Source organism: Pan troglodytes, chromosome X (assembly GCF_028858775.2).
Source record: "Pan troglodytes isolate AG18354 chromosome X, NHGRI_mPanTro3-v2.0_pri, whole genome shotgun sequence".
In the NCBI taxonomy this organism is placed as follows: domain Eukaryota; kingdom Metazoa; phylum Chordata; class Mammalia; order Primates; family Hominidae; genus Pan; species Pan troglodytes.
In genome coordinates, this window is record NC_072421.2 from 106,145,590 (window position 1) to 106,172,440 (window position 26,851).

General features: G+C 35.2%; 1 protein-coding gene across 1 annotated transcript in view; it reads left to right on the plus strand.

Annotated features, from left to right (window-relative positions):
• The window catches only part of COL4A5 (collagen type IV alpha 5 chain), a 257,711-nt gene that overhangs the window by 218,928 nt on the left and 11,932 nt on the right, over positions 1-26,851 (plus strand). Inside the window, exons 38-45 of the mRNA XM_016942896.4 lie at positions 6,795-6,875; positions 7,784-7,882; positions 8,421-8,471; positions 9,591-9,776; positions 18,755-18,888; positions 21,929-22,001; positions 22,135-22,206; positions 23,010-23,138. Of these exons, the coding sequence (XP_016798385.2) occupies positions 6,795-6,875; positions 7,784-7,882; positions 8,421-8,471; positions 9,591-9,776; positions 18,755-18,888; positions 21,929-22,001; positions 22,135-22,206; positions 23,010-23,138 (825 nt within the window). The remainder of the gene's footprint in view (positions 1-6,794; positions 6,876-7,783; positions 7,883-8,420; positions 8,472-9,590; positions 9,777-18,754; positions 18,889-21,928; positions 22,002-22,134; positions 22,207-23,009; positions 23,139-26,851) is intronic.

The window sequence follows — 26,851 nt, forward strand, 5'->3', positions numbered from 1 at the left end:
TGTTTTGTCCCTTTAATTTCTGCAGAATGTGTACTGAAGTCTGCATTTTAATAATGTTTTGATATAAGTAATTTTATTTCTTTATTTTGATCAAGCCTCCAAGGCATTCATTAAGCTTTATTAATTGTTAAAAATTAACTTTCGTAAGTGATTTTCTCTACCATTTGTTTTCTATTCCATTGATTTCTGCTTATATCTGTATTATTTCCTACCTTCTACCTTCTATGGATTTAATCTTGCTGTTCTTTTTCTAGCTTCTTTACCTGGAAGCTTAAATCATAGATTTTTCAGCTTTGTCTTTTCTAATAGATGTATTTAAAAACTTAAATTTCCATCTAAGGAGTGCTCAAACCATATCCCAGAAATTTTGTTCTTTTGCATTTTTCCTTTAATCATTCGGTTTAAGATATTTTCTAATTTTCCTGTTGATTTCTGTTTTTCTCCATAGATTATTTAGAATTGTGTTGCTCAACTTACAAATATTTGGGGGCTTCCCAGATATCTTTATGTTATTGATTTTTAATTTGATTCTATTGTGGCCAGAATACATATTTTGTATGATTTAACTATTAATACTTATTGAGACTTATCATATGGCCAAATTTAGGGTTTATCTGGGTGAATTTTCCTTGTACCCTTGAAAATAATTTGTATTCTGCAATTTGTGTATTGCATTATAAATGTCCATTAGGTCAGGTTTGTTGGTAGGGTTGTTAAAATCTTGTGTATTCTTACCAACTTCTTGCCTAATTGTTTTATCAATTACTGAGAGGTAGGTGTTAAAATTTCCATTATGATTGTAGAGTTTTCTATTTCTCCTTTTCTCTCTGTCAATTTTTTGCTGTATGTCTTTTGAGATATTTTTATTAGGTATATATAAATTCAGAAAACGTATGTCTTCTTGAAGAGTTGACCTTTTTATCATTATGTAAAGACCCTCTTTATTTTCATAATACTCTTTTCTTTGGATTTTTCTTTGTCTGATGTCAGTATAGATACATCAGATTCTTTATACTTAGTACAGTAAAACTTTTTCTATATAATTTTTATTTTTACCTGTCTGTACATTTAAAATATGTTTTTTAGGAATAAAATGCATTCATATCTTGCTTCTTTTCGAGTCCAACAATCTTTCCCGTTTATTTGGAGTGTTTAGTCGATTTATATTTAATGTATATTGTTATGTTTGGATTTTAGTCTTCCACATTGCTATTTGTTTTATGCTCCTCCTTTGTCCCTGGTTTCCTGTTCTGTTTGGGTTCATCAGATATGCTGTGGTATTCCATTCTATCTCCTCTATTGGCTTTTAAGCTCTCCCTCTTTCTACTATTTTTAAATGATTGCTCCAAAGAATTCAGTGTGCACTCATAATTTACCACATTCTGCGTTAAATTAATATTATGTGACTTCACATATAATGTAAGATTCTTACAACAGTGTAATTTTATTTACATATAATGTTCTTTTGTGTGATTGTGTTTATATATTTCAGATGATTATTATATAGGTAATAAATTTTACAATTAATTGCTATTACTATTGCTTTAAACAGCCTCTTCTAAAGAATTTAGCATGAGAAACAAAACCAATTTTCATATTTACCAACATATTTACATTTCTACTGTTCTACCCTCCTGTGCAGCAGACTTCTAGTTGGTATCATTCCCTAAAGCCTGACGTTCTTCCACCGTCATTTATTGTAAAATGATTTTGCTGGTGACAAATTCTCTTACCGTTAATTTATCTGCAAATGTCTTTGTTTTAGTTCCATTTTAAATAAATTTTTCACTGGATATAGAAATCCCTTTTTGATATTTGTTGCTTTCAGCACTTTAAATATTTCTTCCACTGTCTTTTGGTCTCCATTTTTCCTGATAATAACACATCAATTATTTTTAATATTTTGCTCCTTTATATTATGTCTGGTTTTTCTCTGGATGTATTTGAGATTTTCTCTCTGTAATTGGTTTTCAATAGTTTCTTTTTGTTGTGGTTAGTTATGGTTGTATTTATTTTGCCCTCTATTCATTGATATTCCTGGATCTGTAGGGTTGTTATTTTTTAATAACTTTGGAAAATCTCAGCTATCTTTTCCTCATATATAGTCGTGTGTCACATAACGACATTTTGGTCAACAACAAACCACGTATATGGTGGTGGTCTCATATGATTATCATGGAACTGAAAATTTCCTATCACCAAGTGATGTCATAGCCATAGTAACATTGTATCACATTTATAATGTATTTTTACTGTACCTTTTCTAGGTTTAGTTATACAAATACTTACCATTGTGCTATAATTGCCTACAGGATGCAGTACAGTTACATGCTATGTAGGTTTGTAGCTTGGGAGCAATAGGCTCTGCTATATGGCCTAAATGTATAGTAGGCCATACCATCTAAGTTTGTGTAAATACACTTTATATGTTCACACGATGACAAAATCACCCAACAACTCATTTCTTAAAACATACCCAGTTGTTAAGTGACACATAACTGTATTTCTTCTGTCGTATTTTCTCCTCTTCTTTTGGAGTGCATATTAGATCACTTGATACTGTATCACAGGTCACTGAGGGTCTAGGTATGTTTTCAATTTTTATTCTCTCTGAGTTTAATTTGGATGGTTTTTATTCACTGCCTTCAAATTTACTGATTTTTTGATGTGTTCAATATTCTGTTAATCGCCACAAAAATTTTAATTTCCATTTGGTTCTTTTAAGAGTTATCATATTTTTCCAGAAATTCCCTATTTTTTACTCATTATATACATGTTTGCCTATAGATTCTTTAACATATTTATTATAGCTATTTTAAAGATCTTTTCAGCTTATTCCAAATTTTCAGATAACCATGTGTCTATTTCTATTGGTAGTTTTGTTTTTCTTGAATAAGCACCACATATTCAAGTTTCTTCCAATCTGCTAATTTTTATTGTATACTAAATGATATGGATAGTATGGTATAAAGATTCTGGATTCTATTAAATTTCTTGAAGAATGCTGAATATTGTTCTACCTGGCAGTTCAATTCCTGGTATCAACTTGATCCTGCAGTGATGGAGTTTTAGATTTTGTTATAGCAGGGCTATTTCCAATGCCCTTTGTCTTACGTGTATCCCTTGGACTTGGCATACGGGCTTTATTGTTAATGTGTGGGTTTTCTGGGGTAATTTTATTTAAAAAAATTCATTTAGTATTTCTTTTTTTTAAGTTTATTATTATTATACTTTAAGTTTTAGGGTACATGTGCACAATGTGCAGGTTTGTTACATATGTATACATGTGCCATGTTGGTGTGCTGCACCCATTAACTGGTCAGTTAGCATTAGGTATATCTCCTAATGCTATCCCTCCCCCCTCCCCCCACCCCACAACAGTCCCCAGTGTGTGATGTTCCCCTTCCTGTGTCCATGTGTTCTCATTGTTCAATTCCCACCGATAGACTGGATTAAGAAAATGTGGCACATATTCACCATGGAATACTATGCAGCCATAAAAAATGATGAGTTCATGTCCTTTGTAGGGACATGGATGAAACTGGAAACCATCATTCTCAGCAAACTATCGCAAGGACAAAAAATCAACACCGCATGTTCTCATTTAGTGTTTCTTATAGTGAAGTCTGTTGGCAACAAATTGTCTTAGCTGTCGTTCATTAGAAAACATTTCCATTGTGCTTTCACTTGTTATTGAGTTACATAGTAGACAGAATTCTACCATCTCCACCCCAAGATTTCTGGCCCCTGGTTATTTAGTAAAAAACCAATCTCCTTAAAGCTGGTAAGCAACTTCAGCAAAGTCTCAGGATACAAAATCAGTGTGCAAAAATCACAAGCATTCCTATACACCAATAATAGACAAACAGAGAGCCAAATTATGAGTGAACTCCCATTCACAATTGCTACAAAGAGAATAAAATACCTAGGAATACAACTTACAAGGGATGTCAAGGACTTCTTCAAAGGGAACTACAAACCATTCCTCAAGGAAATAAGGACACAAACAAATGGAAAACATTCCATGCTCATGGATAGAAAGAATCAATATCATGAAAATGGCCATACTGCCCAAAGTAATTTATAGATTCAATGGTATTCCCATCAAGCTACCACTGACTTTCTTTGCAGAATTAGAAAAAACTGCTTTAAATTTCATATGGAACCAATAAAGAGCCCGCATTGCCAAGACAATCCTAAGCAAAAAGAACAAAGCTGGTTGCATCACGCTACCTAACTTCAAACTATACTACAAGGCTTTTATCACCTAGTGATATCATAGCCATAGTAACATTGCTAAGGAGAGAATCCAGCTCAGCTGTGCCCAGAATATTACCTACAGAAATGGTGAGATAATAAATGGGTATTGTTTTAAGTCATTAACTTTGTGGTAATTTGTTACATAGCAAGAGAAAACTAATGCACTATCCTTTTGGTCATTATTTAAGTTTTTACTTCCCTCCTAAATATGCTTGTTAGTATTTATTTTAGGGTCTTTGAATAGTTGCTTTTTGTATTCTGTCAAGTTTTAAATTATAATCAGTGAGAAAAAAAGGCTGTAGTGGGCTTATTCTATCTTGGCTCGCCTCAGAAGTGTTTAGGGGTAAATTTAAGAAAATATTTGCATGGTATATTCACTGAAAACTATAAAACCTGCTATGTTAGACTTTTAAATACCAAAATAAATGAAGAGATAGATCATACTTATGGAATGGATGATCAAAATTGTTTGGAAGCCATTATCCTTAGTAAACTAATTCAGGAACAGAAAACCAAACACTGCATGTTCTCACTGACATGTGGGAGCTGAACAATGAGAATACATGGACACAGGAAGGGGAACAACACACACTGTGGCCTGTGGAGCAGGGTGTTTGGGTCAGGGGGATGGAGAGCATCAGGAAAAATAGCTAAGGCATGCTGGGCTTAATTCTTAGGTGATGGTTTGATAGGTACAGCAAACCACCATGACACACGTTTACCTGTGTAACAAACCTGCACATCCTGCACACGTACCCCAGAACTTAAAATAAAAAAAAAAAGATGCCATTTGCCTCTAAAGTCATTCATAGATTCAAAGTGATTCCAGTTTAACCCAACAACCTTTATTTGGTAACAGTTGACAAATGGATTCTAAAATGTGTATGGAAATGAAAGGGACATAGAATATCCAAAACAATATTGAAAACGAGGCCGGGCGCAGTGGCTCACCCCTGTAATCCCAGCACTTTGTGAGGCTGAGGCGGGCAGATCACGAGGTCAGGAGTTTGAGACTGGCCTGGCCAATATGGTGAAACCCTGTCTCTACTAAAATTACAGAAATTAGCTGGGCATGGTAGCATGCACCTGTATTCCTAGCTACTCGGGAGGCTGAGGCAAGAGAATCGCTTGAACCCGGGAGGTGGAGGTTGCAGTGAGCCGTGATCGCGCCACCGCAATCCAGCCTGGGCAACAGAGTGAGACTCCATTACAAAAAGAAAAAAAAATGTGTGGTACTTGATAAGGATTGAGAAATAGATCAATGAAACAGAATATGGAGGATAAAAAAGACTAATATACAATAAATTGACTTTTGATAAAGGTATCAAATAAATTTTTTAGAGAAAGCAAATTCTTTTCAACAAATGGCCCTGAAACATCTAGATATTCGTATGGGGAAAAAACAAAACTTAATTCATACATTACATCATACAGAAAAAAAAATGTTTTTAATTAGATCTTAGTCTGAACATAAAAGCTAAAACCATAATGCTTTTAGAGGAAAACATAGATAGATATTTCCGTGACTTGGCATAGGCAGATTTTCTTAGGATACAAAAAGCAGTAACTGTAAAAGAAAAAAATTGATAGATTAGATTTAAATTTTTAAACTACTTTTATCAGAAAACACCGCTAGGAAAATGAATAGGAAAGCCACAGACAAGGAGAAAATATTTGCAAAACATACCTGACAAATTACTGATATCTAGGATATGTAAAAAACTTCAATAACTCAATAATAACAAGATGTATTATCCAATTTTGAAAAATGGAGAAAACTTTGAATAGATACTTCACGAAAGAAGATATACAAGTGGCCAATAATCACATGAAAAGGTGAGCGATGTCGTTAGCCATCAGAGAAATGCAAATTAAAACCACAATGAGGTAGCTCCATATACCCACCAGAATGTCTGTTATTACAGCAACTGATATCATCACAAAGGTTGTGCAAGGATCTGGAACAATTGGAATTTCCACACATTGTTCTGAGTGTGAAATGGTTTGGCAGTTTTTAAATAAAACACAACATATACCTACTTTTTGACCCAGCAATTCCACTTCTTGTTATATACCTAAGATAAATTAAGGCAGTGGTCTACAAAAAGACCTGTGCAGAAATACTCATAGCAGCTTTATTTATAATAGATAAAAGCTGGAAATAAAACAGGTTTTTATAAATAGGAAAGTGGATATTTGTAATAACTAAAACCTGTCAATAAACCAAAAGTCCAGCAAGAGGAATGGATTTTTTAAATTATGGTATATTCATATAATGGAGTCCTACAAATCCTACCAGTATAATATGGTGGTAGTTATTTTTATGTTTATGAATATATAATAATGCCAACTTCAGGATAAATGGTTAAAAACATAAAATTATTATTAAAAATAGCCAACAAACACCAGCATCTTTTGGGTTTCATTTTGTTCTTCACTGTTTCTATGCTAGCACTATAAATTGTAAGTTTGAATTGTAGCTCTTAAAGCAATGCAGTTTTTCTTTCATTTTTAAATTGAGCTCTTTACTCTAGGAACCCCAGGCCCTCCTGGACCAAAAGGTATTAGTGGCCCTCCTGGGAACCCCGGCCTTCCAGGAGAACCTGGTCCTGTAGGTAAGCATGAAAAATAACAGTTTGCTGTTTTATGAAAGTAATGTTTATCATATTAAGTTTGGGAAAGTCAAATCATGTTCCGCTGTGAACATTTTCAACACAAGGAAATATAGTGTTCATTCACTTAACACTGCATGTGAGGTACAGAATGAATAACTTTTAATAAAAAGTGCTTAAAATTGGCTGGGCACAGTGGCTCACGCCTGTAATCCCAACATTTTGGGAGGCCGAGGTGGGAGGATCACTTGAGGTCAGGAGCTCGAGACTAGCTTGGTCAACATGGTGATACGCCATTTCTATTAAAAATACAAAATATTAGCTGAGCATGGGGATGGGCTCCTGTAATCCCAGCTACTTCGGAGGTTAAGGCACGAGAAGTGCTTGAACCCAAGGGGTGGAGGTTGCAGTGAGCCGAGATCGTGCCACTGCACTCCAGCCTGGGTGACAAAGCAAGACCCTCAAAAAAAAAAAAAGGACTTAAAATGATCATATGTGACCTTATTTTCTAGGCCTACTTTTTCCAGGGAGAGTTAATTCAAGTGTCCTAGAATAGAAGCTTTGATTTTTTTAGAATGGCAGGCTGTAGTAAGTAAGTTTGTTTATTGATTTCTAAAGTAAATAACTTCTCTTGTCCCCATATGAGGCCTATAATTCTCCCCACCACCCTTCGCACCTTACTCTCTTAGATATTCTGAAACTATATTAAAATGAAGAACTGAAAGGTTTTAGATGCTGAATGACTATTCCTTATTTTCATTATCCTCCTTCATATTTTTATAACATTTTGTGATCCAAAGGAGTGTCTCAAAAGCACCTTGTTTCTTTTGGATAAAGAAGGGAGCATATGGAAGTAAAAGGGAGTTGGAAATTGGAAAACTGGGTGTAACCTGCTGTACTCAATTTTTTAGGTGGTGGAGGTCGTCCTGGGCAACCAGGGCCTCCAGGCGAAAAAGGCAAACCCGGTCAAGATGGTATTCCTGGACCAGCTGGACAGAAGGGTGAACCAGGTGCTGTATTTTTTCATTTTTCCTATTTTTCTAATTTTCTCCGTGTTGAATTTAACTTGCCTTTTTATTACCCACAGTGAAATTGTATCTTCTTTCTTACTAAGCTACCACACACTTTCCCCTTTTCCTAGTTACCGTCTTCCTCTTCATCCTGAGACTATTAGCTCATGTATCTTGATCAAGTTGCCTCTTACAAAAAACCCCATATCTTTTCTTGTCTAATTTTTTATATCAAAAAGAAGTTACCTAGCCTTTGCAAATTTCTCTGTGGTTTACTATGCAATCTATATTTCATTTGTATTTTTTTCTTATAAGCATATAGATATATTTAACATTCATCGGAAATAGAATATATGTTTAGATCATTTTCTCATGTTAGAATTGTAGTTCTATGTTGGAAATAAATCTTCTGCATGTTTCATATAATATACATTGCTGCACCTAATGAAAACCTCAATGATCTAAAAATAATTTGGCCTTGTTTCAGTTTGTATTATCCACTTGAGTTTTTGTTTTGTTTTGTTTTGTACTCTGACAGGTCAACCAGGCTTTGGAAACCCAGGACCCCCTGGACTTCCAGGACTTTCTGGTAAACCTTAATAAGACATGCTAAATCAATCTATAATAAAATGAGATTATTTCCAAATACATCTATTTTTCCATCTCCACCTTTTACTATCATAAAATGCATGTAAGAACCCAGAAAACTCAAACCTAGTGTTAACGTTAAAACATTTATTATTTAGCAACTTAGTTAAGGAGTTGTGTTAAATAAAAATGTATCCTTAAGGAAATTTACATGTAGAGATCTCTTCACCAAATTCATAAATAAGTGCTGAGGAAATAATAAAGAAAGAAGGCAAAATTGCAGGAAGATAAGAAAAGTCTGTAGAAATATACGCCAATAATAAAAATGTTTCTGGAAATTTCAGTCTTAATATATGTTTTGCATATTTGGGTAGATGTGTGTGTGCACACACACATCTACCCTCCCTCTTTTGTGCTTACTCTTACTGTGAGCACCAAATAGTAGAAGGACTGAATGTACATACAGACATGTATGTTTATGTTCTGAAATGACGACTGGCCATTTTATGGAGACTTTTCTCAAACCATACACATATCTCCTGTAAAGTCAAATAGATATCCTTCCCATGATACCAACATGGAAATTATTACTTTAATGTGCCACTGTTATATTGCTCTTAAAAGTGTCAGAGGTAGAGAAAAAATGTTGAGAACAATTTTGCTAGACGGTGATTATAAATATTGGGTAGAATGGTCTTCGGGGACACATGACAACCATTGAAGAGCCATATCTTTCATTAGTCTCAAAATTAGACTCAAAATATTTGTTTTAGAAATTTCCTCCAGCCATCTTGAAACTATTTTTGAAGATACTTTATACTTTTTTTCATCACAGCTATTGGTGATGTATCATTGCTCTGTCTTAACACAAAGGATACCTTTTAGGATGAAAGCTATTATTATTTCTACATTTCTATATATACTCTAATAAATACTTCTGCTAACAAATGCATATATTTAATAGGAAGGATGGTTTTCTGGGTAGATTTGGGATTTGGTAGGAGATAGAAATGACTCTTGTGAATTCCATTAATTGCCCTAATGTATGTGAATAGCTAACCTTATAGGCAAGCTTGTAACTCAGTATTATTTATCTTCTAATTATACTTTACTTTCATAGGCCAAAAGGGTGATGGAGGATTACCTGGGATTCCAGGAAATCCTGGCCTTCCAGGTCCAAAGGGCGAACCAGGCTTTCACGGTTTCCCTGGTGTGCAGGGTCCCCCAGGCCCTCCTGGTTCTCCGGGTCCAGCTCTGGAAGGACCTAAAGGCAACCCTGGGCCCCAAGGTCCTCCTGGGAGACCAGGTATGTCCGTGAGTGGTAGGAGAATGGTCTATTTATTAGTCCATGTATTTCGTTTTGCTGGCAGGTTATTCAGTCTTTAAGACTTTAGAATTTTTCCGGTGCATTGGAGGATGTTAAAAAAAAGACTTTAAAATTTGTGATATAATAACTTCTTACAAGTAAATAGCTTGGTTCATAGCTAACTCCGTCTATTTCCATGGTTCTAATAATTTGCTTTAGTAATGCATTTTATCATTTATATAGAGGAAGTAAAACAATTTGGAGGAATAAAGGAAATGGTAGTTTTATTAGTCTTGTTACTAAAAGGTAAAACTATACTGTTAACCTGTCAGCAAAATGCCATCTGCATTTTTAAATGTGAGCTTCTCAGCATGTCATCACAGAAATCATTTTAGTGATCACCCAATAGATGCTTGTGGTCCATACCAGAAGTATTGCTTTGGTTCTGTCATATGATCAGCAAATCTCACCAGGCACAATTAAAAAAATTATCTTCTATAGGAACTAGGCAATCAAATTTATCTCCAACATCACAGCATGATCAAATTGACTAGTGATCTCTTCATACCAACCTCATGTCTATACCTCATTTGTCTTGTGTTCACTGCTCTAGTAGTCTCAGTTTTGCATCCAATGTTCACCTTTTCATTTTGTATCTGTGCTGTGTCATTTCATTTTACTAATTTTGGAAATGCTTGTTTTCATCCTTGATTAATGTCGCTGAGCCTAGTCACTGGTGATAGGTTATGAACAGATTTTGAGACTTGATATTCAAATTTTATATTTCTGGTCACTGAAAACTTGGAAGTAAATGTCCTTTTATTCTTTGAAAGTCTCTGACATTATATAAGTGCATTTCAAAATGAAAAATGTTATTTATATTACAGTAAAATATAAAGTGATTGGAATTCATTTTAATAAGATGTTCTAAACACATGAATTAAATGGGATCACATACTGTGTTCAGAGGATCATTTTCAAAACCAAATTTTATCTGATCTGACATAATCTGATGGAAAGTATTGTTTAAGGTTTTATGTTTGTATACTACTGAAGAAAACCAGTGAAAATTTCCTCAGCCATGTTAACTCTCTTGCATGTAATGTAGAGAACTGAAGCAAGTATCTTGCTTGGTTTTGCATGCAGTAATTCAAATAAACCAAACTATTATCTTTTTTATATTTTAATCATCACTGTGGTTATTCGTTCTTACTAGTAATGAATGAGTAATGAGCTCACTGTTGAACCTTACTTTGAAATTTGTCGGTATGAAGCCATTAGTCACAAAGATGTCCTAAAAATTACATTTTTAAAGAAATAATAACAAAAGTAGTTAGAAGAATGCACACCTGATGAGTGTTTGTGACTTCTCAAATTATTTCATAAACTATAAATTAAAACTGAGTTGTAAACCCCATTGCTCTTAGAATTGATTGTTCTTAGTCTGAGCTCATAGTAATGATTATGATAGCAATGACTTTTGGCCTTTAAAAATACGCCACAGTGTGCTGTTTTCATTTTAGTTTTGTCACTAAGTGGTGATAATTTGGTTTATATACAGATGCATGGATATGAACTTTCAGAGTATTCTTTTATTGAAATAAATTTTAACTTGAAAGTATTTAGTGTAATGCTTTTTAGTTTCTTGATATTTCTAACAGTTTTGATATTTTTCCTTTTTGTTAATGATGACATTGGGCCTTGGTGAACTTTGATCCCTATCCAGGTCCTACAGGTTAGCTCCTTAACTCCAAAGTAGTAACTGCATGAAGTTTGAAACTTATATACCTGTACCAAATGTTTTCAAGTGTTTGAATGTATTTTAAGAGCATATGTGCCAATTCAATTCTTACATAGTGGCTTATCTCTTTAAGTTTTTAGGAACTTGTAGAACCCAGTGTTTCTGTCTATTGGAAAGACCCAAAATTACCTAACTAGGAAAACTAATTTAACATTTAAAAATTCATATATTTGTGTCATTTTCAGTTGAAAATCTGTATACCGAAAACAGCCTTATATATTCTACCTTTCTTTGGAGTCTGTTTCTTATGTTTAATTTATATCTGTTAATGCAAACAAATTGAACTATCCTTCAAAAGGACATTCTTTTTTTAAACAATAATATGTATTATCAGATCCTGAAAATATGTAATTCTTAACTTGCCATATCTTTTGCAGGTTTTCAAACTATCCCACCTTCACATTTTGGGTTGTCACAAAGTTCTCAATTCTACTGCTGTTAAAAATGGACTAATAGGGCCGGGCACCATGGCTCATGCCTGTAATCCCAGCACTTTGGGAGGCCAAGGCGGGTGGATCACCTGAGATCAGGAGTTCAAGACTCGCCTGACCAATATAGTAAAACCCCATCTCTACTAAAAATATAAAAATTATCCAGGCGTGTTGGTGTGCGCCTGTAGTCCCAGCTACTAGGGAGGCTGAGAAAGGAGAATTGCTTGAACCTGGGAGGTGGAGGTTGCAGTGAGCTGAGATCGCACCACTGCACTGCAGCCTGGGTGAGACTAATAGGCACAGAGAAAAAAAAAAATCAATGCAACCAGCACAGATTACAAGGTTCTTAATCTTATTTTCATTATACATGTGTAAACAGTACACACCAAAGAACAATTACCAAGAGCTACCTAATGGAAAATTGCTGATTCTTAGTGAAAGATGTTTGTTTACCTAATTAGCAGTAAAAAAAGCCACAAATATTTGAATGTATTTATTGTTATTCAAAATAAATAGTCCTTTTCAAATTTTTAAGAAAGAATCAAAAGAGATAATAGTATACCCCATGATATCTGGCTGTTGAGAATGGCAGGACATTTTTTCATCTTATAAAATTAAAAAAAATAATTTTTCAAGATTATTTTTAGGGAGCCATTTGTTTCTACCTGAATTGATTCTCTAGTTTCTTACTCCACTGCAAACTCATTATTTCATAGAACCATAGAATGTCAGATCTAGAAGGGACCTAAGTTTTACCTATGTCGAGGAGAAATTATCCACAAGACAGATTTTATTCAGGACTATTGCAGTAGAGTAGAAACTATTGCAGTAGGAGAGAGACTGAGCTCAACTTCAAATACAACAAAGAAAAGTGATTATTTACAGCCAAGGAGCAGAGTGAGAGGGCCAGTAATGGAAAATTACTAAGAGGAGACATCAAGGGTAGAGAGGGGTGGGTTCTTGTTAAACTGGCCCAACAGGATTTTTGCCAGAAACAGGCCAAGGATTTAGACATCAAAGGTGGGAGATGAGGAACTTGATCAGATATCGGGGTGAAGGGACTCTCTCTAAACTGATTTAGCAGGATTATTGATGTAAATGGATTTGGAAGGCCAAAAAGTAGGCCCAAGGATGAGGCCTAATTGAGAGGAGGGCTCAGAGGAGCCTGTCTAAAGTTCGATCAAGGAATCTTTGTCACATATGAAAAAATGGAGGCCCAAAGAGGTTAAGAAACTTGCTCAGGGTAATACTGTTAGTTAGTGGCATAACTGGGACTCTGACTTAAGGCTCCCCAGTGATCAATTAGGTGTCTATTCTACAGGGAGCAGACTGTTCGCTGCATCCACTTTCTTGTTTTCTGTTACCTCAAAAGCTCCGTCAACACCTCCATCAACCAGATTGCTTCTTGTGTTCTTAAATGATGTCATCAAAAAGATTAAGACAGTGCATACTATTTAACTATCACTAAGATAAAGCAAAGACTAGGGGGTTACTTTGAAGTAATGTTGAGTCCCACCTTATCTGACCTACATAGAATTTTGCCACTTTGATTACTGCTAAACTCTACTGTTAGCTAGGAGATTTCTATCTTCTGAGTTACTATAATATATTCAAAGAAGAAAAAGAAAAGTAGCCACATTCCTTTAAAGGAAATTTAACAATTTCTTATTTACAAAATGTACTCTAAATTGCATAGTTGTTGGAACTTGGTCTCTGTGATGTTTTCTTCTTTGCAAGACTACAACCTTAAGTGGAAACTGAATTTAAAATATACCAGTCAATTCATCAGTATACCTTTAGTAATTACTACTTATGGACAATATTTTAGGTTTTTGTTTTGTTTTCTTTTTCAGTTTAACTTTGTTACACAGTTGAAAAATAATGGATTGTGAACCTCATACAAAAAAAAATTGACTTGGCATATAGCTCATTAAAATGTTGCTTTTTAAAATAGAGTCTTAGAAGTTTTGCTATGATATGATCCACAGTTTTCCTTGCTAATTACTCAGGCTGAAATGTCATATTTCAGTGAAATATTTTGCTGAGAGTTCTTGTTATTGGTCCCTCTATATCAAACACATATATAAAATGTCTTTACTCAAACCCTGAGTTGTCTTAGTTGGGAATTCTAATTTATTTAACTAATTTTGTGGCCAGACTCTGCTCTAAGTATTGTCTTGAGTTAATTTGCTGTCTGTGATTTAGAAACAATTTAAATAAACAGAAGCCAATATTTAGCTTTCTGAATTTCAAAGTATCAAATGCTTTGAAAGTTTTATTAGGAGATAATGTTTTCTATTTATATGACATGCCACAATTTACATCATATAATGTACTTTTATTGTAAGCATCTTAAGGGCAGAGTTTGAGTCTTGCTCATCTTTGTGTTTCCTGTAGCACCTTGCACATGGCAGACATTAGGCCAGTATTTTAAAACTTGAATTTGATCTTTAAAACATTCCTGTGAGGGAGGTTAGGGCAGATACCAGTATTCCCATTTTACAGGTAAAAAAACCATACTCAGAAAGATTGAATTGCCCAAAGTCATATAGTTATTAAGTAGCAGAGTCAAAAATAGATCCTAGGTCTTCCAACTCCTAGGATTCATTGCTCTAGCACAATTTATTCTCTCTGCTAACATTTGGTGCTTATAAATCATAGCAAGACTTGTAAGAAAAGAAAATTGTGTTTTTAGTCAATTAACACTAACCAAGGGGTGCTCTATTTGTAGGCTTTTCATCTTTTTATTTAATGATCCTTCTTTTAATAGTGAATAGCCTGTCTTAATATGTGCATTGAATAATAATAGAGTAAATATGATATTTTCTGTGGTTCGGGGTGGGATATTGCATGCCAAAACATTTTCAAGTACCCTTTCACTGATAGGCTTCATATCTTGGAAAAGTTGAATCTTTATTTTTGTGTTCAATGTTGTACAAATATATATTGGCTTTTTCTCCTTAAGTAACTTATTGCAAGTACTATAATAATAATATAATAATAATAATAGGCCAGGCATGGTGGCTCACGCCTGTAATCCCAGCACTTTGGGAGGCCGAGGTGGGTGGATCACCTGAGGTCAGGAATTCAAGACCAGCCTGGCCAACATGGTAAGACCCCGTTTCTACTAAAAATACGAAAATTAGCCAGGCGTGGTGGTGGGTGCCTGTAATCACAGCTGCTCGGGAGGCTGAGCCAGGAGAATCCCTAGAACCCAGAAGGTGGAGGTTGCAGTGAGCTGAGATCACACCATTGCACTCCAGCCTGGGCGACAGAGTGAGACTCTGTCCAAATAATAATAATAATAATAATTCAATAAATAGTAATAGGAAAGCCTCCTGGTGAATTATGAAAAAAATCAGAATGTGGCTTCATGAAATGCTTTTCAAATACAAGCAAAAGTACAGTTGGTAATGGCCATCGTATATTCATGTTTTGATTTTTCTATTCTGTCACCCATGATCTTTATATTTATTGCCAATGAGGCCTTTAAAGTCAACTGTATCTTCTTGAAGCAGTCTAAGCATATCAAGAAATTGGCACCTGGTGTTTTTATTAAAAGATAACACAAGCCAAGATAAACTTCAGCATTAATCCAAAAATACCCCTTTACTAAAGGAATTTGAAGGCTGTTGGTGAAATGGTACTATCTAGCCAACTTTAGTGTTTTGAGAAGCTAATTTTTGGAAAGCCACAGTAGCAGTGTTAACATGATGTCTTCAGTAGAGTTTTCTATTTTCTGGATTAATGAAGACCAACAGCTTATCCTTTAGAATAAGCTCTATTTGAAAAAGTTTGGCTCTCTATACTTCTGTATGGTTCTGTTTGCATACTGATTATGCTGTAAGTATAAGAAATGCTGGCAAAGAACATTATTGTTTTAACTTGTACTATAATGTGAACCACTTCTAACTCATAATCTTATTTTGTACTGTGTGATGTCTGATACTGCTAACATCGATCTTTGGGCTTTGGTGAACTCTGATCTTCCCAGGTTTTCAAGGTTAGACTCTTCACTGGTCAATTCTTTTTTTTTTTTTTTTTTTAATGCTTTGTGTGTGTGATAAGAGAAATGCAATTTTTTGCTATAATTCAGAAGTCATTGAAGAGTGCTGTTATCCTCAAGCTGGGGTTTTAACATTTTGATGAAGGTAATGTGACTTGATTATAATTAAGTTTCAAATGACGTTAGGGTCTTCGTGTTTGCAATTGTTTATAATAAGTAATCAATACATAAAGACATGTTGAATTTTAAACGGAAATACACTTATTTTTACCTTCAAGACTGCATTAAAATATTGAGGCAAGCATATGACCTATTTGTAATCTCTGAATGTTGATTTTATTTTCTCAAAATTTTGTTTTCTCAGATTGCCCTGATCTGTGTATTTATGGCTATTTTCAGTGATGGCAGAGATATACTATTGAATACTGTTAAAAATAAAACTTATATGTTCTTTATGTAATTAATAACTCATAATTTGAAGGACTCTAAACATCAGGTCTGAATTAACATGCAAGTTTCCCATTTTTTTTTAATTTCGAAAAGTGCAGTGCCTTAGGTTATTTCAGATGATACAGTGTTCTGATAACTTTTAAAATGGAGTAGAGGGTCATAAAAGGTTTCTTTTTTTCCCATCTTACTTTGTTATTGTTATCAGGTTGATTCACAGTTTATTTATTTTTCATAATTAGCTGATTTGCTACTTAATTTCTAGTGCAAATCATACATTGTGGATTAAATTGACAAGTTTGCTTAGAACACTGAAGTTCTGTTTTTTTATTCAAATGTACAATGTACTAAACCTTTTCGTTATGATTGAGAAGGGAATTTCTGTGTTGACTGCTTGCCAGGCTAGGGTGACTATATGAGTTAAATTGTTTAAATGTAAAACAATTGTTGTACTATTGTAAATCTCCTTCCTCTTTCTCATATGCCAGATAGAGTCATGTTATATTATGAAATTACATAGAAATACCTGAAAGATTAAAAAGATGCTCATATTTTAAGATTTTTTTCTTCAATTTTACTAATAAAGAAAATAATAATAATTTTAAAAAGTCCTTCCATAGCTTCTACTATATACCAGGCACTGTGCTAAGTAATTTTTACATTGTATCTCATTTAATCCTTGGAACAACCTGCTAAAGTAGGTGCTATTCTTAATTCCATTTTATAGAAGAAGAAATTGAAGCCAAGGAGATTAATAATCTTACTGAAGTCAAACAGCTAATAACTAATGGAGCTGTATTTGTAACCCAGCATTCTAGCTCCAAAGTCCAGTGTTCTTAATCACAGTGTCATTCTGCCTTGTTAGTATTTTGCCATTGATTCTGAATCTTAAGAGTATTGGAAAGGGAACTAAAGTCTGAATTTTATTTTAGATTAAAAAGACAACCCTTTGTCCATAAGAATGAACTCTATTCTAAATTCATAACAAGTGCCTATTATAGTTCCTCAAAAAATAATCCCTACATATCTTCATTTTTTGTTGAAATCAATAAAATTTGAAATGACCAGAGGAGAGAAGGTGTAAATGCTAACTATTGGCTGTTCATTATTTAGGGTTTTGTAATTATTTTCTTAAGGCAGGATTACTTAGTCTCAGCCTCAGCCACTGAACACTCTGCAAGCAAGTAACACCTATTTGCCACCTGGTGACAAAAGACTTGGCCAATGATAAGATCTCCCTGGTTGCTTAATGGACCTCATACCTTTATTCAGAAAAAGAAATTAAAAACACAGCAAAAGTAGAAATGCTAAGTAAAATGCTGTTTTAAATTATTTTGTTTATTCACAAGATACATACAGAATTCTTTATTTTTCTTGAAAAATATTTAAAATGTAAAGAATATGAAAACATTTAAAAAATGAATTTTAAAGTACTTTATTGATTCAATAAATTTCTAACATTTAAAAAAATTCCTATGTATCAAGCATATCACTAAAATGAAATTAGTTTGCTTAAATTGCTATCTGTATTGCATAGTAATAAAAGCTGAATAAATGTAACTACTTACAAATAAAGCAATTTGATTTTAATCACAATGAGACATGGCTTGAATTTCTGATTGCCCTACAGCAGTGATACTTAAAGTGTGGTCCTGGAACTAGCAGCTTTAGCTTCCACAAAGCACTTGTTAGAATGCAAATTATTGGGCCTCTCCTAAGTCTCTTTTTTCTAAATTATTTATTCTTAAGACTGGTCAAGTGCAGTAACGAGAAGGGAGGAAAGAGTTGAACAAGGAGTTCAATCTATAACTGAACAATCAGTTGAGATAACTCACTACCTTCAGACCAGTCTCCTCAGTCTTACGGAATCCAAAACTCTTGGGGTGGGCCCAGGAATCTGTTTTAACAAGCCCTCTAGTTGATTCTGATGCATGCTCCAATTTGAGAAAATACCCTACAGTTTCTGTTTAATTTAACTTTAAGTCAAACTCTTTGTTAAGAATTACAGAGCCACACATTGTTAAGCCATGAGTCTTTTTCTTTAGATGTTATTTTATTGAATTTAATATATAATAAAATGTAAACTAAAAGAGTCTGCAAATCAGTGTTCATAACAAAAAGAATCCAGTTCAATTTATATTAGAAAGGGAATCAGCATAGGTCTAGATATTTTAATGTTGTGTGGGTTTTATTCTGCAAACTAATAGGAAGATGACTGATATTTTAAAAGCCTGACTTTTATGCTACTCTTAACACTATACTGAAATGTCGTCATTTGCTGTGGATTATTAAGGTCTACCAGGTCCAGAAGGTCCTCCGGGTCTCCCTGGAAATGGAGGTATTAAAGGAGAGAAGGGAAATCCAGGCCAACCTGGGCTACCTGGCTTGCCTGGTTTGAAAGGAGATCAAGGACCACCAGGACTCCAGGTAGGAAATGGAAGTAGATATCTGATGAGAGAAGAATGTGGGTGTTTGTATTCAAAATGTGAATTCTAAGCTGCATCATTTTAATTAACACTCACTAGACAAGGTTCTATGTGTGGCTCACTGGCGAATTAAAAGGACAGTAGAAGGCAAGTTTCCTATAGTCTCCTAAAGGGACTTTGCTGTATTATAGTCAGAGTTCCTGAAAAGATACTTCACCTGGAGTCTTTGGTATGCATATTTGGATTTGAGTAGCCTTCATTTCAGTGAAAGCAAATTTATGCAAAGGAGACATGCATATTAGAGCATTGCATATAGATGAATCCACCCATAGAGAAGTACTTATGGTGAATAGAGGCATCTTTTAGGCTTTGAAATTAGATAAAGTTAGGGTCAAATGTCAGCTCCCCTGCACACTTCTGCTTTGTATCTATGAGGAAAACAGACACTGGGTTTCTGTCTTCACCTATAAAAAGAGAATAATAACATATCCACTCATGTGCTTTCTATGTTGGTTTGAGTGACCCAGAGCAGAGAGTCACATTCCTCTTTATGGGTTCTCAAAACTGCCTCCATTCGGTCAAGATGATTGCTGGTGGATTTGGCAGTCAACACAATCTGGACTGTCTTTTAATTCTGAAGACTGCTTTATGGCAGAAAAAAAGTATTTAAAGTAGTGGTCTTTAAAGCTTTTCAAAATCTAATCTTTTTCCCCATGCCATCACTATTCTTCCAGTTACCTAGACTTAAAAATTTACTTCTGTTTACTCATTCTCTACTCACTCCCTATAAATATGCATATTTCCAGAAACAAGAGTAAGTTTCACCTGCTATACCCCTTTACCACTAAATATTTTAATGCAGATTTCTTAAGATTAAAAATATTCTCATGTTTTATTATAAGATGACAATAAAAAGCTATGGGATTGTTTATATTTTATAAAATTCTTACCAAATGTCTTGGCTGCAGCCTGTAATCCCAGCAACTTGAGAGGCTGGGGCAGGAGGGTTGCTTGAGGCCAGGAATTTGAGACAAGCCTGGACAACATAGCAAGACCCTGTCTCTAAATTTTTTTTAATTATATAACCACAGTACACTTATTAACTTCAGAAAATTTAACATAGATATACATTAATTTCTATCTTTCATATTCCAGTTGGGTCCAATGACCTAATAATGTTCTTAGCATTTCTTCTTCCAGTACAGGATCCAGGCCAAGTCATGTTTTGCATTTAATTGTCATATCTCTTTAGCCTTCTTTAATCTGAAACAGTTCCTAAGTCTATTTTCTTTTTTTCATGACCTCGACATTTTTAAGAAATTGTACCACCAGCCCCATTTTTAAATAGAATATTCCTTTTTTGCCTGCTGTTTATTCATAATTAGATTCAGGTTATGCATCCCCAGCTGGAATACTACATGAGTGGTTCTGTGTCCTTCTCAGGCTAACCGATAAGGAGGTCCATGATGTCTATCTGCTTCTCATTTGTGGTTTTAGTTTTGATCATCCAGTCAAGTTGTTGCTCAGTTTCTCCACTGTATCATTAGGTTTTTCCTTGCAACTAATAAAACTGTAGGAAGGCACATTAAGATAGTGCAAATATACCAATACTCATCAAAAATTTCCCTTAGATTTAACATCTATTAATGATTTTGCCTCAACCAGTCTCTAGTGGGATAGTGGCAAAATGATGTTGTTTCAACTCTAGCACTACCTCCACATATACTAGTCAGTCCTACTGTAAGCAAGAGCCCTCCCTTCTCTCTGGTTTACTTATGCATTTCTTATCATTTTTGACTCATTTTTCTCATGTTTTCCACTAATTTACAATTTCTAAACTATCATTACTTATTTCGATGCTCTCATTGTTCCAGATTTGGAAGCCCCTTCAAGCTGGATTTGATGTTTTTCTGATATGTACTTCCCTCCAACTATTTTTTTAGCACTTTTTAATATTATTTCATAATAAGATGCTCCAGGCTTGTTCCTCTTTCATTCTTACTAACATAAGCTTCGTTGTCCTGCACTTGAAGTAGAGCAATAGCCTCCTATATGATCTTGCTATTCTATATTCTTCCTGTAGTTGGGTGGCTGAGGGGGGATGATTGTTTGAGCCTAGGAGTTTGAGGCCAGCCTGGGCATCATAGTGAGATCCTATCTCTATAGAAAAGAAAGAAAAAAGAAAGAATAAAATAATAGTTACCTTTCATTAAGTACACACCACACACCAGTCTTCTAAGCACTTAATATTGTCAGCAAAAGACAATGAGATCTAGAGGAGAAAAAGGAAGAGCTTTATTTTCTGTAAAAAGTAATCTGCGGATTGGGAAGGCACAGCTTTCAGTACAAGCGAAAGTGTGATCTCTGAAGAACAAAGGGAGGGTTTGGCTTAAGTAGGGAAAGTTCTCACCCATGTTCTCAACCAGGTCCATTTATGCAAATGAAGGATTCAGACTTGTCAGTTCTGATTGATTGAAATACTTGAGCCCTGATCAGGTGATTTCCAAAACCAAAGCCAGAAGTCTGCCAGATGTTTCTTTCAAATGGCCAATGGGCAGGGGGTGTGTTCAAGCCACAGTTTATCTTCGCAGTGGTTTGACTTGATTGTACAAAGGGAGATCCTGTGACACTTTTACAACATCTTTCCAAGAACACAAGGTATGTGACATTTCCCTTACCCAACCACGGCCAGTTGGTTGTGTTTTAACTTTGCGCACCTCAGTTAGCCATGGGAAGTTCATTTTGTCTGTCAGCCAGGGGTATATTTTAACAATATGAACTGTCTCATTTAATTCTCACCACAACCCTATGAAGTAAATACTGTTATTTTCTCCAAATTTGAGGTGAGAAAACTATGAATCAAGGAGGTTAAATAATCAACTCAATTCACACAAGCTAATATAAGGCAAAATTGAGATTACAGTCTTGGAAGTTTGACTCTAGAAATAGTGCTATATGCCACTATGTAATTCTTATGCCCTCAATCACCTTCCTCCCCTCGCTGCAATTTTTTTGTAACATTAATGATTTTATTTATTCAGGGTAATCCTGGCCGGCCGGGTCTCAATGGAATGAAAGGAGATCCTGGTCTCCCTGGTGTTCCAGGATTCCCAGGTATTTGAAGGGATTTTTGTGGTTTCCCTTTATATTAAACTCCTCTGGGACAAGATAGCCATTTTCTGATTTGACTGGGTAAAGGTTGTAGCCCTGTTGCTTTGCCATAAAACTGTATGTACCTTCTGTGCAGGCATGAAAGGACCCAGTGGAGTACCTGGATCAGCTGGCCCTGAGGGGGAACCGGGACTTATTGGTCCTCCAGGTAAGACTTATTCCTGAAGATAGTTATACCTGATACTTAGATGCTTTAAAGAATTTGAAAGTTTTCATTCTGTCTTTCAGCCAGACCATCGGAGGCTAAGTCCCCAACAACTGAGGCAAAATAAACAAGGCTCTGCCTTTATTTACTAATCTCTTAAATTCTCTATTTTATTAACATAATATTGATAGCAGACCTTTTAAAGTTAAGATAAATGCAGGATCAACAAAAATGCTTCCTTGACATTAGCTTCTATACTAACTTCCCCAAATTCAATTGAACAGATCACAAGAGCAAGTCACATATGAATTTTTTATAATATTTTCGATATTAAAATAGTTCTTTTTCCTAAGAGGCTTATAGAGGTTTCTTATAAATTGAGAAATAAGGAATCTGCTAAATTCCCCTACTAGATCAAAGGGTCCCTTGACAAGCACAGCAAGCAAAAACTGCAAATGATGTTGGAGTCAGAATGGATGTGTAAGGGAATAAAATTGTCTTCCCCTGACACCAGTGTTCACAGATTTGAACACAGATGGATGAGACTTTGTAGTAACTGAGTAAGATTCAAGGTTTGAAAATAGAGATGATATGCTTAATTTTTACACTGACCCTAAGAAACTTATTTTTCAATTGAAAATTATTTTTCAATTTTTAGTTTTCCTAAACAGATTTCTGTTAGATATGGCAGCAATTCAAAAACTGGTTTCTCTCACACCAATTTTTGTCCTGAACTTAGGTCACTTTGGCTTCCATTTCTTGTAACCTTTCTCTTTCCCTTCAAATTTGTGTGTTTTGTCTCATAGGTCCTCCTGGATTACCTGGTCCTTCAGGACAGAGTATCATAATTAAAGGAGATGCTGGTCCTCCAGGAATCCCTGGCCAGCCTGGGCTAAAAGGTCTACCAGGACCCCAAGGACCTCAAGGCTTACCAGGTACCAATGCAGATCATCTTTATTATCATTATTATACTTTTAATTTCTGGGATACATGTGCAGAATGTACAGGTTTGTTACATAGGTATACACCTGCCATGGTGGTTTGCTGCACCTATCAACCCATCATCTACGTTAGATATTTCTCCTAATGCTATCCCTCCTCTAGCCCCCCTACCCCTTGACAGGCCCTGGTGTGTGATGGGCCCCTCCCTGTGTCCATGTGTTCTCATTGTTCAACTCCCACTTATGAGTGAAAACATGTGGCGTTTGGTTTTCTGTTCCTGTATTAGTTTGCTGAGAATGATGGTTTTGTCCCTGCAAAGGACATGAACTCATCAATTTTCATGGCTGCATAGTATTCCATGGTGTATATGTGCCACATTTTCTTTATCCAGCCTATCATTAATAGGCATTTGGATTGGTTCCAAGTCTTTGCTATTGTGAACAGTGCTGCAATAAACATACGTGGGCATGTGTCTTTATAGTAGAATAATTTATAATCCTTTGGGTATATACCAAAATGGGATGGTTGGGTCAAATGGTATTTCTAGTTCTAGATCCTTGAGGAATCGCCACACTGTCTTCCACAATGGTTGAACTAATTTACACTCCCACAAACAGTGGAAAAGCATTCCTATTTCTCCACATCCTCTCCAGCATCTGTTGTTTCCTGACTTTTTAAGGATCACCATTCTAACTGGTGTGAGATAATATCTCACTGTGGCTTTGATTTGCATTTCTCTAGTGACCAGAGATGATGAGCTTTTTTCATATGTTTGTTGGCCTCATAAATGTCTTTTTTTGAGAAGTGTCTGTTCATATCCTTTGCCCACTTTTTGATGGGATTGTGGTTGTTTTTTTCTTGTAAATTTGTTTAAGTTCCTTGTAGATTCTGGATATTAGCCCTTTGTCAGATGGATAGATTGCCAAAATTTTCTCCCATTCTGTAGGTTGCCTGTTCAAACTGATGATAGTTTCTTTTGCTGTGCAGAAGCTCCTTAGTTTAATTAGATCCCATTTGTCAATTTTGGCTTTTGTTGCCATTGCTTTTGGTGTTTTAGTCATGAAGTATTTGTCCATGCCTATGTCCTGAATGGTATTGCCTAGGTTTTCTTCTAGGATTTTTATGGTTTTAGGTCTTACATTTAAGTCTTTAACTTATCTTGAGTTAATTTTTGTATAAGGTGTAAGGAAGGGGTCCAGTTTCAGTTTTCCATGTATGGCTAGCCAGTTTTCCCAACACCATTTGAATATGAAATCCTTTCCCCATTGCTTGTTTTTGTCAGGTTTGCCAAATATCAGATGGTTGTAGATGGGTGGCATTATTTCTGAGGCCTCTGTTCTGTTCCATTGGTCTATATATCTGTTTCGGTACCAGTACCATGCTGTTTTGGTTACTGTAGCCTTGTAGTATAGTTTGAAGTCAGGTAGCGTGATGCCTCCAGCTTTATTCTTTTTGCTTATGATTGTCTTGTTTATATGGGCTCTTTTTTTAATTCCATATGAAATTTAAAGTAGTTTTTTTCTAATTCTGTAAAGAAAGTCAATAGTAGCTTGATGGGGATAGCATTGAATCTATAAATTACTTTGGGCAGTATGGCCATTTTCATGATATTGATTCTTCCTATCCATGAGCATGGAATATTTTTCCATTTGTTTGTGCCCTCTCTTACTTCCTTGAGCAGTGGTTTATAGTTTTGCCTGAAGAGGTCCTTCACATCCCTTGTAAATTGTATTCCTAGGTATTTTATTCTCTTTGTAGCAATTGTGAATGGGAGTTCACTCATGATTTGGCTCTCTGTTTGTCTATTATTGGTGTATAGGAATGCTTGTGATTTTTGCACAATGATTTTGTATCCTGAGACTTTGCTGAAGTCACTTATCAGCTTAAGGAGATTTTGGGCTGAGACAATGAGGTTTTCTAAATATAGAATCATGTCATCTGCAAACAGAGACAACTTGGCTTACTCTTTTCCTAATTGAATACCCATTATTTCTTCATTTTGCCTGATTGCCCTGGCCAGAACTTCCAATACTATGTTGAATAGGAGTGAACTCAGGATTAAGAAACTCACTCAAAACCGCACAACTACATGGAAACTGTACCACATGCTCCTGAATGACTACTGGGTAAATAAAGAAATTAAGGCAGAAGTAAATAAGTTCTTTGAAACCAATGAGAACAAAGACACAATGTACCAGAATCTCTGGGACACAGCTAAAGCAGTGTTTAGAGGGAAACTTATAGCACTAAATGCCCACAGGAGAAAGCGGGAAAGATCTAAAATCAATACCCTTATATCAAAATTAAAGAACTAGAGAAGCAAGAACAAACAAATTAAAAAACTAGCAGAAGGCAAGAAATAACTAAGATCATAGCAGAAGTGAAGGAGATAGAGACAGAAAAAACCCTTCAAAAAATGAATGAATCCAGGAGCTGGTTTTTTGAAAAGATCAACAAAATTGATAGCAAGACTAATAAAGAAAAAAAGAGAGACTCAAATAGACACAATAAAAAATGATAAAGGGGATATCACCACCGATCCCACAGAAATACAAACTACCATCAGAGAATACTATAAACACCTCTACCCAAATAAACTAGAAAATCTAGAAGAAATGGATAAATTCCTGGACACATACCCCCTCTCAAGACTAAACCAGGAAGAAGTCAAATCCTTGAATAAGCCAATAAAAAGTTCTGAAATTGAGGCAGTAATTAATAGCCTACCACCCAAAAAAAGTCCAGGACCAGACGGCTTCACAGCCAAATTCTGCCAGAGGTACAAAGTAGAGCTGATACCATTCCTTCTGAAACTATTCCAAATGATAGAAAAAGAGGGACTCCTCCCTAACTAATTTTATGAGGCCAGCGTCATCCTGTTACCAAAACCTGGCAGAGACACAACAAAAAAAGAAAATTTCAGTCCAATGTCCCTGATGAACATCAATGCGAAAATCCTCAAGGAAATACTGGCAAACCAAATCCAGCAGCACATCAAAAAGCTTATCCACCATGATTAAGTCGGCTTCATTGCTGGGATGCAAAGCTGGTTCAACATACACAAATTAATAGACGTAACCCATCACATGAACATAACCAATGACAAAAAACACATGATTATCTCAATAGATGCAGAAAAGGCCTTCGACAAAATTCAACAGCCCTTCATGCTAAAAACTCTCAATAAAGTAGGTATTGATGGAACATATCTCAAAATAATAAGAGCTATTTATGACAAACCCACAGCCAATATCATCCTGAATGGGCAAAAGCTGGAAGCATTCCCTTTGAAAACGGCACAAGACAAGGATGCCCTCTCTCACCACTCCTATGCAGATCATTCTTTTAAGGCTTATTCATTGGAGAACATTTCCCTAGTTCTCCTTTTACATGTCAGAGGTTGTCTCTGACAATAGGAGTCTAAGCAACTAGTAGAATACCAGACCACCACAAGTTCCATTTTCTTTTTTCTTGAAAGTGTTAATTTCTCATGGTTGAATTTCTTTTAGACTATGTCAGGTTACTGTTAGCCCCTCTGGCTGTTCCAATTTGAACAACTAATTAATGTTAGAAAAATTTATAATGAAATGAAAATGCATTTAAGATCTGGTGCTTTCTGTACATCATCCAGCAGAAAGATTGAAGGCTGATTTGGTGGGCTATCAGTTTCCCACTGTGAAGCCCCTTGTCTTTTAAACTAACTGGT